At 36.3% G+C, this 17,038-nt stretch overlaps 1 protein-coding gene across 1 annotated transcript in view; it reads left to right on the forward strand.

Annotated features, from left to right (window-relative positions):
* The window catches only part of LOC117178714 (inactive dipeptidyl peptidase 10), a 1,065,008-nt gene extending 1,062,567 nt beyond the window's left edge, over window positions 1-2,441 (forward strand). Inside the window, exon 15 of the mRNA XM_033370143.1 lies at window positions 2,092-2,441. Within this exon, the coding sequence (XP_033226034.1) occupies window positions 2,092-2,441 (350 nt within the window). The remainder of the gene's footprint in view (window positions 1-2,091) is intronic.
* The last annotated feature ends 14,597 nt before the right edge of the window (window positions 2,442-17,038 follow it).

Consider the following 17,038-nt stretch of genomic DNA (forward strand, 5'->3'; position numbering starts at 1 on the left):
CCTTGAGAAGGTCAAGTAATAATTGCAACAGTTTTCTTGCAGCGTAAAAATGTTAAAAAATATCATAACATCTGCTGAAGGCGACTTAAGGCGAAACAAGATGCGCTTGAAGTCGCCTTCAGGCTATGTTAATGACAGTTATTGTATTCAAAAAACTTTTTAACGCTGGAAAAAAACGATTGCAATTATTCTGTGACCTTCTTACAGAAAATTTCACGTAGAATCCGAATAGCAATAACTTCAAGGTTCTTCTTACTGTTTTTTTAATAATTTTTTGTTGCATTCACACTTTCATTTACACCCGCATATATCACTCAACCTCTCATCCCTACCTTCTTTACTCATCACAATTTCACCGCACTCACTTTTCTTTCCCTTTCTAAATAGCCAAAGAACTACAGCACCAACAAAACACCTTCACTCTACTACCGGTACCCGAAACGGAAGCCTACATTAATTTAATTGCTTAAATTAATTCGAATTAATCAAGTACTTGATTAAATCATATGTTAATAAAATATTTATTTTTTTTTTACATTTTTTTAAATCTCTGAAGTTTTTTATTTTTTGGAATCTTGAAATTAAACTGAAAATTAGTTCGAAACACGTAGATGGCTCATTTTCAAAAATAAATTTAATATATAGTTTTATTAAATTATACTTTTAATATCTTATTAGAAAATATTTAATATATGTATGTATGTGCAAATTTTTACTTTTTAACCAATTCACATGCGTTACCTTTTTCATGTTGATCATCTGCTATATTGTATTGATCATTAATTTTTGAAGGTAGCACGTTTTTACTTGAAGAGTTTTTGTATATAATAGTTATGTACGTGGCTATGACTTTAAATTCTGAAAGATGGCGTTACCTGTAAGGGCGTACCAGTCAAATAAATAGCACGCTTGTTAGCACGATTGCTTTCAAAAAAATAGACAGATTTGATTTTCCTTTGGTAACTTTTTTATTATTTTAAAATGGAGGTCAAGTTTGTTAGCCAGCCATTTTCATCCATAACTTGAAGTCGCGGTAGGTATCCTAGCCAAAGGTGAGGAAAAGGTGGATTATGGAATTTTAAGAGGCGGTTTAAGTCACATTTTGGAGAATAGAAGTTGGGGCGTGGACTCTGTCGTGTTTCGAGGACAGTTAGCATTTTTCAATAGAAGGTTATACGAAAACCTACGAGGCGCTGGTGCGAATGTGGAAACGAGGCCCTGACGTCACTCCTATCCCTACTAATTCCTATGGCATCGAAAATAAAGCTTTTACAATGTTGTGCCGCGATCAACATCCAGTCGGTAAATTGGAGTTTCAGTAAAGAGCCCACAAATGGTGCTGCTGGCTATGTTTTTTGATGTAATAATGATTAGCCTTTTCAATACTTGTTTTGCAACATTTGAATTTCTTGCAAATTTCAACTCAACTAAAATTTTACATCTTATTGTTTTTTTCTAAAGTTTACCAACCATCAGCAAGATAGCCCTGATAGCACAGAAAGTTGCTGGAACGTATAAAATGTCTGTCATTTGGGAAGCTTCTACAAACGTTCCAAACAAAAATGAACGTTATTGATATTATTGTAAGTAAATATCGAGCAAACCGTTAGTGATAGGCTAAAAATGACATCCAGTTTTACTTATCTTTTACGGATAAGGAGATAATTTTTGTTTAAAAAAACGATGACAGAAGATACCTCTCAGATACTTGTGGAACGTTCCTCGATCGTTCCACTAGATTATTCGCGGATGGTGGACATTTTACATGTTTCGGGAACGTTCCGTGCTATTAGGGCGGAGGTAAGTTTACTGAAATTTAGCCCGCAAAAGATCTAAAACCGTATGACTGACCGACAGCAAGAGTCGCAGGCCGATGATAATAATGTTATTTATATATAAAATTCAACTTTTGTAAGTCTAATGGATTTAAACTTAACATTTTGAAGCGCTTTTGATGGTATGGGTGAACATATTCTAGAAAAAGTGAAACCTTTTTAAATAGTGATAACTTTATCGCTAAACTACTGCTTAACATGATAGTAGAACATTCTTCAATTTTTACTATTCTTAATGTATGTTCTTTTTTTACAGATTCCGTGTATTCAGAGAAATACCTGGGTCTTTTGAACAAATCAGACGCTAATTTCAAAGGATACCAAGATGCTAACCTCTGCAATAAGTTCAACTCATTAAGTGAAAAGCAGTCGGAAAAACAGCGAAATCCTGTGAAGCAAAGAAAAAAGAAACAGAAAAAAATGTTTTATTTAGTTCATGGAACGGCTGATAATAATGTTCAGTTTCAACATTCTATGGCTCTCGCTCGACACCTAGCCAACAAGGATATCTTGTTCCAGCAGCAGGTACACGTTCAATTAAAGTTAATAGTTCTACGAATTCAGTGCGAAAAATCATGTCGGTTCCTCTTTAAAATTGGATGTTAGCCTGGTTGAGAGAAAGGGGAGTTGAGGGTCTGCTAGTTACAAGCAAATACACAAATTTTTTTGGTGGTGTTGCTGAATAATTAACTAACACTTATGAAATCCTATTTTTACTTTTCGGTTAATTCGGGTTATCTAACGTCCTGGTTTTCCAGGACATGTCCTGGTTTTAGCCCGTCTGTCCTGGTTTTCTCTTGGAAACTATGAAAATGTACTGATTTGTACAAAACCAGATTTTTCCAAGAAATCCTATGATTTCAAACGCTAATTGCGTGGTCATTTTTTCTTTGATGAAATCCAAATGAAGCAATGAACGTAACGCACTTTTAGGAAAAGTGTTCGCGAAACATTTTTCGCACATCTGTGCACGCAATTCAATTCACGTATCGTACAACGAAATGAATTTAATGATCTTTTGTTTAAAGCTTTTATAAGTGCCCTGGAATTCTAATTGACCTATTTGGTAACCCTACAATTAATGTAAATGCACGAATTGACAAGTAATAGTGATGTTCAGATACTGCGAGAATGATTTAGGAGATTGTCGGCTTAATCCCTGCAGCGTATGAGTGAGCATGTGCGACGTGTACGACCATAAAGCTGGCGCACACATGAAGTTAATTGGTAACTAAAGTTTAAAAGATATTAATACATGTATGCTAGTACAAACTTGCTCTTTCATACGCTATATGATTTTTGGTACAAAAATGCCAATTAAGGTTTTAATAAACAATCTTATTTCGCGCCAAAAATTTTAAAAAATGTTGGCCGCCTTATTGGATCTGCAATCTTGAATTATGAAATTCTGATAACATATTTGTAATCAGTGACCCAAAAAAAACCCCCTAATAAAAATTTTCATGAAAATTACACAATTTAAAAATATGTTTGGCCACCATACTACATACGCCGCCTTGAATTTTGAAAATCTGATGTCATCTTCGTAATCAGCGACCCGAAAAACCTTCTGGCCTAATTTTCATGGAAATCGAAAGAAAATTGTTGTACTACAAAAAAAAAATACAATTTTTACGCCATAATTTTTTATTTCAAGCGGCCATATTTTCTGCCACCATGTTTTTTTTAATCTACCGGTATATTTTGAAGGTTAGGGTCCATGGACGTAAAAAATTCACAGATCGTAGAAATCCACCGACGCTTTCGATCCAAAAATATAGAAAGAAATTTTTTTTCAAAGCCATGTTTTTTGTTAAATATACAAACATAACTTTTTCAAAATTTTGATCACATAGATCGAAAGTTCAGACAATTTTACATCGGGTATGACTATCCTCAATTTTTTTTAGGACCGTTTCAATAGTGTATGGAGCGATTGAAAAAATGTGGAAAATGTGTCCGACTGGGACTTAATGGGTTGACATATTTCAAGTGCATTACAAAACTTTAGACTTTACTCATTGCTCCTTTCTCCTTGAAGCCAGTGAAGGTTACAAATATATAAATTTTAGGCCAAGTCCAAACATCTGGACCGTCCATATGTTAATGTAAATTTGTACCATTGTCGAGTCAAAACGGACGGATCTAGAAATGGACGAAATTGGCGCGCGCATCGTCTTTACCTATAGCTGCCTAGCAGAATTTCAATGAATAAAAAGTGATACCACAGCTTTCGTGATTTTTTTGTGAATAGACTTTTAGTTCTTGCTACCTATTTTTAAAAGTAATTTTTATAATACTTGAACACTCAGGAATTCAACTATAAAATGTCCACATATGCAGACACACCTGAACCGCGTTTTATTAACCCGAGACTAAGCAATTTCTAGAACTGCTGGCCCCTGCAGTGCGCAGGTACTTACATGCGGAGATTGCGAAATATTCTGTACCATATTTACAAGAAACGCCCGACACTGTTACTAAACTGAGAAATTGGTTCCATTTTATTACATAAAATAATAACGTATATCTTATCTCAGCCAGCTGGGCCAGCCCGACGACATACAACGTGCTAGAAATAAATAAATTACCCAGTTATTTTTTTCATCCTCATAAGGGAAGGTAATAGATTTGTGCAAAGTTTTACCTGAACCATTTTTGTTAACTATCCACGTTTTGAGATCCTCTGAAAACTAAAAACAGGTTTTTCCAAATATGTTTGTTAAAAATTTTCAGACACGATGAGTGGATTTTCTTTTAATCTTAAAAAAATATTGAAAATAAAAAATTTAATTTTTGGTAAATTGACTCAAGAAAAGAAAAGATGAAAAAGCGAAAGTTGTTTAACCAAAAAACATCTACAAGTGTTGTTATAAACATTTATCATCAAAATATATCAAAAATAAAAAATAAACTTTTTGTAAAATCAAACCAAATCTACAATAACCTTTTATTTAACAAAAATTCCCGACTAAATTGAATTTACAGGTTTGCGACGAACCACTCAACACTAGGGTGGATAATATTTTTGGTTTGAATCATGAAAAATAACAGTGAAAGTAAAAAAATTAATTTAATGCAATAACGATACAAGTTGCAATTAAAAAGGTGAAAAAAATATAAGACCTATAATGCCTGTTGACTGCTACTTGCAGACCATTTCGATTATTCCATGACCTTCTAATGGGAATTTTAACGTAGAATTCGAATTTCACCAATTTAAAAGTTGATCCTGCTGTCTTTTTAGTTTTTGTTGCATGACACGGAAGGGATACTATGTGGATACTATGAGGATACTCTGAAGAGTATCATTTCCGATTACTCAGTCCGCTAGGAATTCTGTATAACTATCTCGTATATACAGTCGAATTTTCTTGAAATATATAGAATTGTCTTGAATTATGTAAAATTCTCTCAAATTTAGTAGAATTATCATAGCTCTAGTAGAATCCCCTTGGATTCAGTCAAATTGTTCTGATTTCTCTCAAGTTCAAAGGAATTTTCTTAAAATTAGCCAAATTCTGTTCAACTCAATAGAATTCTCTTTAGTTATGCAGAGTTCTCTTGAATTCAGTAGCATTTTTTAATTAGGCAGAATTCTTTTCAATTCAGTAGAATTTACTTGAAATCAGCCAAATATTCTATAATTTCGTATAAATATATTGTAAATTGAGTAGAATTGAGTAGAAACTCTACTGAATTCGAAAGAATTCTATAGAATTGAAAGAGAATTCTACATACGAGAATTTTTTCCAATTCAAAATAAATCGACTGCGTTTAAGTACATTTTAAAGGTTTTGCAAAAATTCTGACGCACTTAAGAAAAATATACTCAATTCAAGATAACACAGCTCCCGAAAAAATTTATCAGCCCAAAGAAAAGTCCTAATTTTATGTAAAATATGCATTTTTCCATACAAAGTGATCATATCCTATGTTTTCGCGGTCGCTGAGTACACATCCTGAGTCAGTTCCGTATAGCAGTCCCAGCATTTAATCTATGATACGTAATTTCGGAAAAACTTTGAATATAACAGACTAGACTCCACTCGTCCGATTTCTCGTTTTGCGAGAATCGAAAGCTAGACAAAAATCAGTTGATGTCGTAGACAGGATTATGCTTATAACAACCGCGCGAATAAATATTTCGCACGTTCTCGCACTGTATAATGATATGTGTGATCCCACATTGATATCAGGCGATGCATGCATCTTTGTTATTTTTATAATTCTGAACACAATTTTCTCTCAGTATGATCTTATTGCTTGAATCAGAGACGAAATCCTGCTACTCCGACAGATTCTGTGAACGATTTTTGAGATCACTATCTGTTGGAGAATCGAAGCCAGTAGGAGCGTACTGCCTAGCAGGAAGGCATTGGACTATAATGATAAAGTTGTGTTATGCCGGACGACGAGTCGACTTTTTCCTCGTCAAATTCAGAAATCCCTCATACTTAGCCCTGGGAAGGTATAAGAATTATTACCCTTAGGACGATAGACTCACCTACGATCGTACCCGAAATCCTAATGTGTGGGTCTATCATATACTCCTAGCATTCGTGAATAAACCCAAAAATTCCTCAACTCGAAAATCTGAAGGTACTTAATTACAAGTTAATCTTGCAGCTAGCACCTCAAAATATCATTGTAAAAGAGACCCTGATTTGTTATGCTATGTATGCGTGAATTTTAAACACCAAAAACTATTAGGACAATTTATGAAAAAATCAGACCGATTTACAAAGATTTGTATAGTCTGATAATCCCTGATCAGTATCAATAATGAGTACCACATAAAATATGCGATTATTGTAAATCATAATTTTAACTTTGGAAATGCAGATGAGCAAGAAATTAAAGGAATAGAATGTATTTCTTCTCGGAAAAGTTTAGAGATCAAAAAAGACGCTAGCAAAAAAGAATGCTCCAGTGAATCAGACATTGACAACGAATATGTTGAAAGTAAAGAAAAGAAACCACAACTTTAAAAAAATGAATTGATTTCTTTTTTCTTCACAAAAGAAAAAGAAACTTAATTCGTTTACTGTCGCGATATAAATGATTGAACCATTTAAACACCCATGTTTCCTATGCTTATGGGATAGTAGAGATCGACCTAATCAATATAAAAAGAATGATTGGCCAGAAAGAAAAACTTTTGATCCAGGATCAGAGAACATCATCAACCTCCCACTAAGGGACCCAGTGAGAGTTTTACTGCCACCTATGCATATAAAACTGGGCATGGTAAAGCAGTTTGTATCCGCACTAAAAGAAGAAAATAGCTGTTTTATATATTTCAAGGCCAATTCACAGAACTATCGGATGCTAAACTGAAAGCAGGAACAATCGATGGACCTTAAATCCGGAAAATGTGTAGGGATCAGAATTTTGTCACAACTGTGATCCAGTGCAAAAAGCAGCTTGGTTAAGCCTAAACAAAGTTTTTGAAAACTTTTTAGGAAGCCACAAGAGTAATAATTGCAAAAGAATGGTGAAAAATATGATACAGAATTTCGGTAAAATGGAATGTAATATGAGCTTCAAATTACATGTATAAAATTCCCATATTGACTATTTTCCAATAAATCGGCGTGATTACAGAGGAGAACATAGGAAAAGATTCCATCAAGATAATAAAAAGATTAAATGGCGCTACTTAGAGAGGTAGTATATAAACATAATGACAGGCGTTTATCGAACATTAAAGAGAGAACTTACAAAAAAACAAGTTAAAAGGAAGTGGGGCCATCATGTCGATCTTTCAAATATAAAAGAGTGCGATTCTAAAGAAGCGCATGAAATCAGCGATTTTCCATGGTTTTTGACTTTAGGGATGAAGTGTGACGTGATGAAGCAAAACTGGCTTCGAATTCGGATTCAGCGATTTCAAAAACGTAGGGTTAAGCCTATTCCGGTTTCTGGAGCTGACGACGTTTTTTGGGGAAGCTGTGAATTATTTTCAATTCTGTAAAAGACACTAGAATTATGTAGAATTATCTTCAATTCTACACAAACCTCTTGGAGCACTTGCATGCTAGTGGCGTTAATGAGAAAGTGTGCAGTGACAGGTGGTAAAAAGTTTCTACGGAGTTTGTGTGGAAGGTGTGAGTGGAGTGTGAGGGTGGTAGTCTAGGAGATGAGTAGGGTTTTGAGGGTTGATTTAGAGAGTTAAAAATTAATTTTCATTGTAATTGTGGGGTGAGATTTGGCTGAATAAGGAGATTGAGGTTAGGTTAGCAAGGGAGTGGGGTAGTTTTGTGGTCAGGCGTTTGAGCCTTTATGGGGGACAAGGGTGGTTCTCGTAATGCTGGAGGATGTTAGGAAAGAGAAAAGGGTTTATACAGGGGCTGCGAGGGGTGAAATAGTGCTAAGAAAGGGAAATTTTAGGGCGATAAGCGACAGCGGCCTTAAGAGACATCTGTTGACTGCCGTACGTATTTTTTTGCATGGACAGGTCAGAGTTACTGACTGAAAAGCGGAAGGTAGTCAGCGAGAGTGCTGACAGTGCTGGTAGTGTATTAGACGGTGAGGAAATTTTCAGAAGAACACGACAGGCAGTCGTTCATGACCCAGTGTCGAGTGGCGCGTCAGGGGGAGGGAACATTTGGAGCAAAGAAAGCGACAAGATAAGGGAGGGAGCGTCCAGTGAATTGAGGGGGAGGATCTCTAGAAGAGGAAAAGGGACATCAAAGAGAGTCCGAAGGAAATGGCGCTAAAGAGTCCCCTTAAAAAAAGCGTACGAACACGTAGGTCACCCCCGCCCGCTAAAAATGGGTGGGCAGATAGAGAAGAAGGCTCTTAGGGTGCTAGTTGCGTGGTCAGAGGGTTAAAGGGGGGTTTGCGGCGGACCAAAGAGCAGATGGAAAGTATGAGGGAAGACCTGAGGGTAAGAGACTCGAGATGGGAGAAGGAGGTAAAATATCTGTGGGGGAAAGTAGAAGGATTGCAGCGGGAGGTATTTGGGAGGTATTTGGGAAAGGGTGGAGGATATGATAAAAAAGAAAGTGAAATACCCTAGGAATGAAAAGGAGGAGAGAGAGCAGATAGGTAAAGGATCAGGGCAATGAAGTTGAGGATGGAGAGAAGAGAGAAGGCAGATATGAGAAATAATATAGTAATAAGAGGATTGAAGCTAAATAGCGGAGAAGGAAGAGAGGGGGTGGAAGCGCTGCTATAGAGCATAGGATGGGTTAAAGGAAAGACAAGAAAAGTTAGGATGGAAGGGAAAGACGAGAATGAAGTGGCGGTGGTGGAATTGGAGTATGCTAAATGACATGAGTAGAAAGGGGAGGAGTGAAGGAGAGCGGCGAAGGTAGGGTGTCGGAAAATAAAAATAGATGAGAAAATGTGGGTATGGGACGAGGAGAAGGTGATGTTGAAGAAATTTTAGGGGAATTTGTTTCGTAGGAAGAAGAGAGTGTGAGTAAATCAGGTTGGAGCAGTGCTAGAGGCCAAGGGTCAGAGTAAAGAGGAAAGGAACGGTTAGTGAGGGAATTATAAAAGGGGTAAGGGATGGATTAGAGAGAGAAGTTCATGAAGAGGGAGAGAGGGAGGACGTGCAAATGAGGGCAGTAAAAATAAGACGGGCAACGTATAAGTTTGTGACTGTGTACAATAAGTATGAGTTTGAGAGGATTAAAGAAAGGGTGGAAAGACTTACTAGGAGAGAAAGATGAGGGTATGTTCATACTAGGGGAGGGGTCTTTAATGCGAGAATCAGGGGAGGGGGCCTGTACCGGGAAGAGGAGAGTTTTGAAAGAAAATCAAAGGATAAGATAATAAATAAAGAGGGGCAGATTCTAAGAGACTGGATGGAGGGCAGAGGCTGGGTGGTGGCAAATAGTATGGCAAAAGGAGACAGAGAGGCCTAATACAGGTATGTAAGTAAGATGGGGGCATCGTTAATAGACTATGTGATCATGAATATGCAAGGGTGGCAGGAGATAGAGAAATTCGCAGTGGATGAAAGGGAGGAATCAAACCTTCAGCTTTTAATTTTGTGGTTAAAGGGAGAGGGAGGCGGACGGCAGAGTGGAAAAAAAGAGTTGGTAGAAGAGAGATCATTATGCACGAGAGAGGTAATAGAGAAGTATCAGTAGTAGTTGGGTAACGAAGCGTGGCTGCTTACCCTACAAGAGGTAAGGGAGAGGCTGAAGGGGCTAGGTAAAAAAGTATGGAGAGGGAGGAGTATTCAAGAGGGTAGAGGAAGGGGTTGATCGTATCAACGCTTTTTGCAATTTTAATTGCGCATACGGAACAGAGTGTTAGGAGGACTTAGGGTAGGAGGAGTCAGGATATGGTCACTCGTATATGCAGATGACATAGTGCTGCTAGCAAAGAACAAAGAGGCTTTGAAGGAGATCATGAAAAGGTTGAGAAGATACTTGGACAAAAATAGTGTAGAGTTAAATTCGGACAAGCCAAAGGTTATGGTGTTCAGGAAAGGAGGTATAAGAGATAAGGGAGGGGATTGGAAGTGGAAGAAAAAAGCGTTACAGGAGGTGGATGAGTTTGTGTACCTGGGCTTCCTGTTTCGGAGGAATAGGGAAGTGTATAGTCATATCAAATAAAGGACGCGAAGGGAACATGTGGTGATGAGGCAGGTTTCGTAGCTGTAAATGAGGTTGTTTGCAGATTATTGTATAAGGAAAATAAAATTGTTTGATTGGCTAGTGATGAGTGTCTGATTTTACGGAGTGGAGCTGTGGGAATGGAAGGCAAGTGAGGAGGTAAATAGGATACTAGAGGGGTATGTAAACGGGACACTGTGGTTGACAAGGAATACACCGAACTATATTGTCGGGATGGAGACGGGAAGAACGAGTTTAGGGATTATAACGGAGAGTCGAGCGTGTAAATATAACGCGAAATTTTTAGAACAGGAGGGAATAAAAGCTGGTTAGAGAGTGTTGCTGGGAGAAGGAGAAAAAGCTAGTTGGTTCAAAAGAATGGCATGTAGAAAGAGAAGGCGAGGAAAGAATGAGAAAGTCAAGGTTCCACTTGAACTATATGGGGATTATGCCAAAGGAGACAAAGGTTCCACCAAGGAGGTGGAAAGGAGTGGGATAAGCATGGAGGTATTGTTGCATGAAATGGGGGACAAAAGGGCAGTAGCATGGGTGAAGGGGGTGTTAGATAGCATGAAGAAGAAGAGGCTGGCAATTCCAGGCATAGCGAGGAAATAGCGACATGCATGCGAGGCGAGGTGAAGCTAGGAAGGCTGGCTAGGCCAGAAGGCTAAAAAATAAAAGTTTAGCTCTCACAGGCCTCCTTAATTCAGTAGAACTTTCTTATGTTGGGCACAATTCTTTAAAAAACTCAGTAGAAAACTGCTAAAGTATGCTGAATTCTCTTACATTTTGAAGAATTCATTCAAATTATTCTAAATTCTCTTTAATTTCGTAGAATTTTCTTATAAACAGCTAAATTATCTTGAATTCAAAAGAATTTTGTTAAAATCACCAAAATTCTCTTGAACTCTGAAGAATTCTCTTTATTTCACAGATTTGTCTTGAAATCAGCTTAACTTTCTTTCATTTAGCAGAAGTCTTTTGAATTATGGAGAATTCTCTTAAATTCAGCGGATTTTTTTTCAATTCAGCAACACTCTTTAATGATTGGAAAAATTTTCTTCAATTTATTAGAATCCTCTAACGTTTTACAGAATTATCATGAGATCAACACAATTCTCTCAAATACTAGAAATCTTTTAAATAGTAGAATTTCATCAAAATCAGCAAAATTCTCTTCAATTATGCAGAATTACCTTGAATTTAGTGAATTTTTCTTCAATTCATCTGCATTTTTTTTAACTCAGAAAAATGATCTGAATTGTAGTAGAATTCGTTTATGGTTAGCAGACGTCTCTTGAATTCATTCAAAGTTTCTTTAGCTAGCAGAGTTGTCGTGAAATCTGTAGATTTTTCTTGAATGCAATATGCAAGCTAATTTATCAGGAAATGCTCTGAAATCCTAATGAATGAAATGATGAAAACCAAATGAAATAAAATCGATAATAAAAATATTAATTATACTAGACTCCAATTCATATTTCACATTAAATATACATATAAACACTGCACGGATATTTCAAAATCTCGGTCAATCCTGCCCCATCGTCCGTCCTCTGACGTTATAGAACATATACAATGTGAGAATGTCGATATTTAACAATACAACTTCTAATACATTACAACTGTATTACGTTTCAGATAATGCCAACGAAATTATTTCCCTTTTACAAAAACTCAATGTCGTATATTTGCTGGCTCCCAGACACCTTTGTATTTTCTTTGCGTTTATTTAATACCTGGAATATCCGCAACAATATTTAGATTATTGCACAAAACCGTCGCAGTCAAATAGGGTTCTATACATTTTTGGTGCAACTTCGGTGACATCCCTTTCGTTAAGATGCCTCATCATGACATAATCACTTATTTCAGAATTAAATGCATTTTTATGTATTTTGCCAGTATAATTCTTATTGTACATCTGGTTCTCCTCAATCTTTTCACTGGGTTTGGCTGTTTCACCAGTCACTTTGCGCAGTCCATTATTTAGCAAATATTCTACCTTACATATCGCTTTTTGCGAAGCTTTTTTGGAATTATGATCACTACATTTTCATAACATAGGTGCAAGAAAACGATTCGACCGCTCTACTTGAACAATCGCCTACGGTGATCCTGTAGCTACCTTGATATGCTTAATATCATATTCGGCATTAAAAGTGTTTAATTCTTCTGAAGTGAATCATGAACCTTTACCTGAGATAAGCGTTTCTGGTCTGCAAAATGCTGAATTAGCAATATCTTCATGATCAATGTGTATGGTTTCGAAAGGTTTATTACACATTGAAGTCATCAACATCTATACGTCTACTTCACCAATCTACGATATACACCTTTTCTGACCCTATGTGACCTATTTTGTCATGAAACTTTTAGGTAATATTTTTCTTCATTACTCTTGGTACATAAAATAACAATGAATCATCTTTATTGAAACAGACAACTGCGTTTCTTGACTCACAATACTTACCTTAGGAACCGTCTAAATTGTTTTTGTTATTTTATAATCACGCCGTCATGATCCTTTTTTCAATTCAAGAATTCACATCACGCTTTTTAAGTTCCAGCGCGAGTGAATTATAGTCCGAGACAATTTCAAAAGGTCTTCACAATAGATAAATCCGAAGCTTTTGAAGGACAAAAATCATGGCTAGCATCTCCAACTCAAGACGGTCTTATTTATTTTCTGTTTCTACCGTGCGTTTTGAGAAATTGAAGTTGCGGAGGAACTTCAAATCTTTTTTCTTTTGTACAAGCATATCTCCCAAACTGATTGCTTGAATGCTTTGCTTAATTATTTTGTATTTAAATTTTGTCAAAAGATTCCATTTCTTTTTCAAGAAATTTAAATTATACTTCACTTCAAAACAAATCATATAGAGCTTTAGCTATCACGGCAAACACCTTATGAAACCACGAGGTGACTCCCGAAAAACTTTATACTTCTCAAACATTTCTGGGCACTAGGAAATTTTCTACTACTTCGATTCCATATTTTGTTGGTCTATTATTTTGCTCTAATCACGTAGCCTGGCAACTCAATTATTTTAGAAAGAAACATGGGTTTATCTAAGTTTAACTGAAGCTTATTTGTTCAAAATAATTTGAACAGTTTCTTCAAAATTATTGAGTGATGATCAAGAGTTGCAGTTGCTACTCTATTCTCATCCATATACACTGTAATGTTACCCAAGTCTATGAGTTCTCTTAATGCTGTATTTTAAAATGTTCAGAACGTACTCAGTATAGTCTTTAACCCAAAAGGCATACATTTAAATTCAAACTGACTGAAGGGCGTTGCAAATAATGTTTGATTTATTGACTCATCTGCAATTTTGAAATGATAAAAACCATCCTTAGGATTAAGTTAACTGAAATATTATTTTTATTGCTCATGATGTTAATCTGGTCTTTGATAAAAGGCAAAGGGTAGTCATTTCTAACGATGTGTTTAGTAAGAGCTCGGACATTAACGCACATTCGAGGTTCTCCATTCTTCTTCTCAGTAGGAACAATGGCCGAGGCATACTCTGAACTACTCGCTCTTATAAGCGAAATGAAAAAGCTGACTTTCTTTCAGTGAAATTTAAAGCTCTAGTTTTGTTTTTGGATTTTGCAGCCTTTTTTCCGGTACATATTCTACTTTAAAAAATTCGCGAACCTTATTTTGATAGAAAGTGTCTATCTTTGGATTAATTTTTATGCTCGAACTTTCACCTCTGCTTATCCCCTCCACGCACTTGCTTAAAATTTTGTTGCTGCCACTTTCAACCAATTTTCCCTTTCAATAAATTCTAGACGAAAAGATTTAAGGGTATCGCGCCCAAGCAAATCAGATGCATGCTCAGTCATCCGATTCTAATAAAAATCCCAATAATCTACTTAGTTTCCTGAATAAAATGGCCTATTACTCAAACTCCTTAACTTTCACATGACGCCAGAGCTAAGAAAATATTGGAACATTTTTAAATAAATGATGGTGTCTTTGACAATATTCCAAAGTATTAGAAAAACTTATACAGAAAAAGCGTCCATCATATTTCCTTGTGGCAGGCAGGCGTTCTGTCCAGATTTTCCCACGACCGTGGCTCGATCAATATGGTTGTCTCCAAACTTTGAGGTGGGCTGCGCCCTTTTCTCCTAATATAAATTTTTTATCATGATACAGTACAAAGCTTGCACAGGAATCATGTTGTATTTTGTTTACTTAATTTAGTACACTTATTTCTGTATTATAGAATGGTTTTGTGATAAGTAGGCTGTTAATTCCCTACTGAAATGCGTGAAAGACTTTTTTATGTGAGCAATTTAATGTAATGTCTTTTTATGACATTGACATTCTATCTTAAACTCCAGCTTATTAGTCGTATTATTTATTTAAATTTCGCTTATTACGAGCCAAAAATATTCATGTTCATATTATAAAAATTTAGGAACTTAGCAAATGCTACAAACCGGAGGTGTAGATATGTTCCGCCGGTAGTGTATATACATATTTTAAATAATTGAGTATATTTTACTACACTTTCATCTCAATACCTTTTGAAAACGTATCGGCATATGGACCGTATACCTTAAAAGTATAAAATTAAAATTTTGTCGATTACGCAAAGCCTTAATACATTCCAAAGAAAGAAAACAGTTGCTGTATACAGATACTTAGTTACAATAATCTTTTTATTACGCTTCGGAATAAGTAAAAGGAATATTTATTATTGTACAAATCTATGTGACTGTAGATTTTTTTAGCAATTGTAGCTTACAAATAATAATTATTGTGTACTTTTGTGCTATTATTTAAACTTTTATTCTGGTGAACCCGGTTATACATCATACCTACGGACTAAGTCAAGTGACTGATGAGTTTAGAATGTTATAAGTTAATTAAACTAATTTAATACGATGCTTAAAACCTCCTGCGATGTTGCTGTAGGTATACAATTAGGAGCGGCAACGAGCATTGGAGGCGACAACAGTCACCTATGGATGCTTTCTTAGAGCTACCATTTGCCACTCTACGGGTTTTTAGTCGCTTATATCCTGATGACCAGTAAAGTTTCTTACAATGCGACAGGTATTTAATAAAACCGCCTTCTGAGCTGCTCCCAATACCCTACTGACTCTTAAATATTCAAGATGTTCCGCAAATCTTGTGTGCATATTGCCTGTAGCCGAAATCACAATAGGATAAACAGAAGCATGTTTCACATTTCTCTATGTGGTCTTTACTCCATGCCTTAACTCGCTATACTTGTGGATCTTGGTTGTATAGGTTGACTGCAAATTTCGATCACTTGCCGCAGTTTCTGGGTTGAACTAGCGTACAGCTTCAAGTCATCCATGTAAAGAAGATGGGTCACATGATGACCATCCTCATTATCATGAATGCTAAACCCATGAGAAATGCTGTTTAATGTTTTGCTCAATGGATTCAACGCTAAGCAGAACCATAGTTTGCTGCAGGAGTCTCCTTGAAATGTATCTGCCGTAAAGCGTATTGATCTAGTTCTCCTTGGTTGTCCATGATTAAGATACTTAATTCTTGTACCCCAGAGCCCCATCGCATGGCTCGCAAAATCAATAATGCGTGGGCAGATTTTGTAAAGTTTCAAGACATCAAGCAAATAGTCATGCGGCATGGACGGAAACGCCTGATTGTAATCAATGTATGCCATGTGTAAGTTCTTTTGATGCTTACGAGCCTGAATCATAGCAACAGCGTCTATAGTGACTAGATCTTTACAGCCTTGTGAGTTTTTACAACATACTTTTTGTTCTTCTGTAAGAATGTCCTTCTCCTCGCAATGAGAATATAACTTTTCTACAATGATAGCTGTCAGACATTTATAAATTGTTTGAAGACAGGCTATTTTGAGCGTCTAGTTTTTTTTGGTAACATATACGTAGTATAATATATAATAGAGCTGTGATGTTTATCAGTTGTATTTCAGGGCTAGTGCTTTCCCTTGCTTCCTCCAGATTGAAGCACGCAGTTTCCAAATTGCATATGTTCATTTTTCCCTAAACACCCGACGAGTAGTTAGTCATATTTTCCAATTGATGGACATCGGTGTCTTGCTGGTTATTTGTCTTTACTCTCAGTTAACGATAGAACCTTCTTTCATCTGTTTGAAAGTTTTGATTTTGTTTCCTTCGTGCACTACTCTTATTGTACTGACGCAGTCTGGCAGTGAGAGCATCAAGTCTTTGTCGTGGGGAGTCTATAATCTCATCCAATATTGCTGGTGTTAATGTCTGGTTGTGCCGAGGGTGGATGATTTTAGTAAGATGGTGAATCACCTTTCTGGTCCTATTCCCTTATTTTAACTGAGTTAATCGTTCCAATTTGCTTCTTACTTTGCTGGAATCCACATTCAACCTAATCTTCTATAGTAGATCTCGATCCTTTGCTGGGATAAAGACTGCATTTATAGATCTAGTACTGTGGCCCAACGTTCTAACGGTTGCCACAGCTGCACAGTATACACGATTTAACACTTCTAACGCAGTTTTTGTTACGCTTAAATGCGTAAGTAAAATCATGCTGCTAAGCTGCTCCATTAGTGCACACAGATCATTTTTGATGTTCATCTAGGGCAAAGAATACCTTTGTGTTTATTATGC

The sequence above is a fragment of the Belonocnema kinseyi genome, chromosome 8 (genome assembly GCF_010883055.1).
Source record: "Belonocnema kinseyi isolate 2016_QV_RU_SX_M_011 chromosome 8, B_treatae_v1, whole genome shotgun sequence".
Lineage (NCBI taxonomy): Eukaryota > Metazoa > Arthropoda > Insecta > Hymenoptera > Cynipidae > Belonocnema > Belonocnema kinseyi.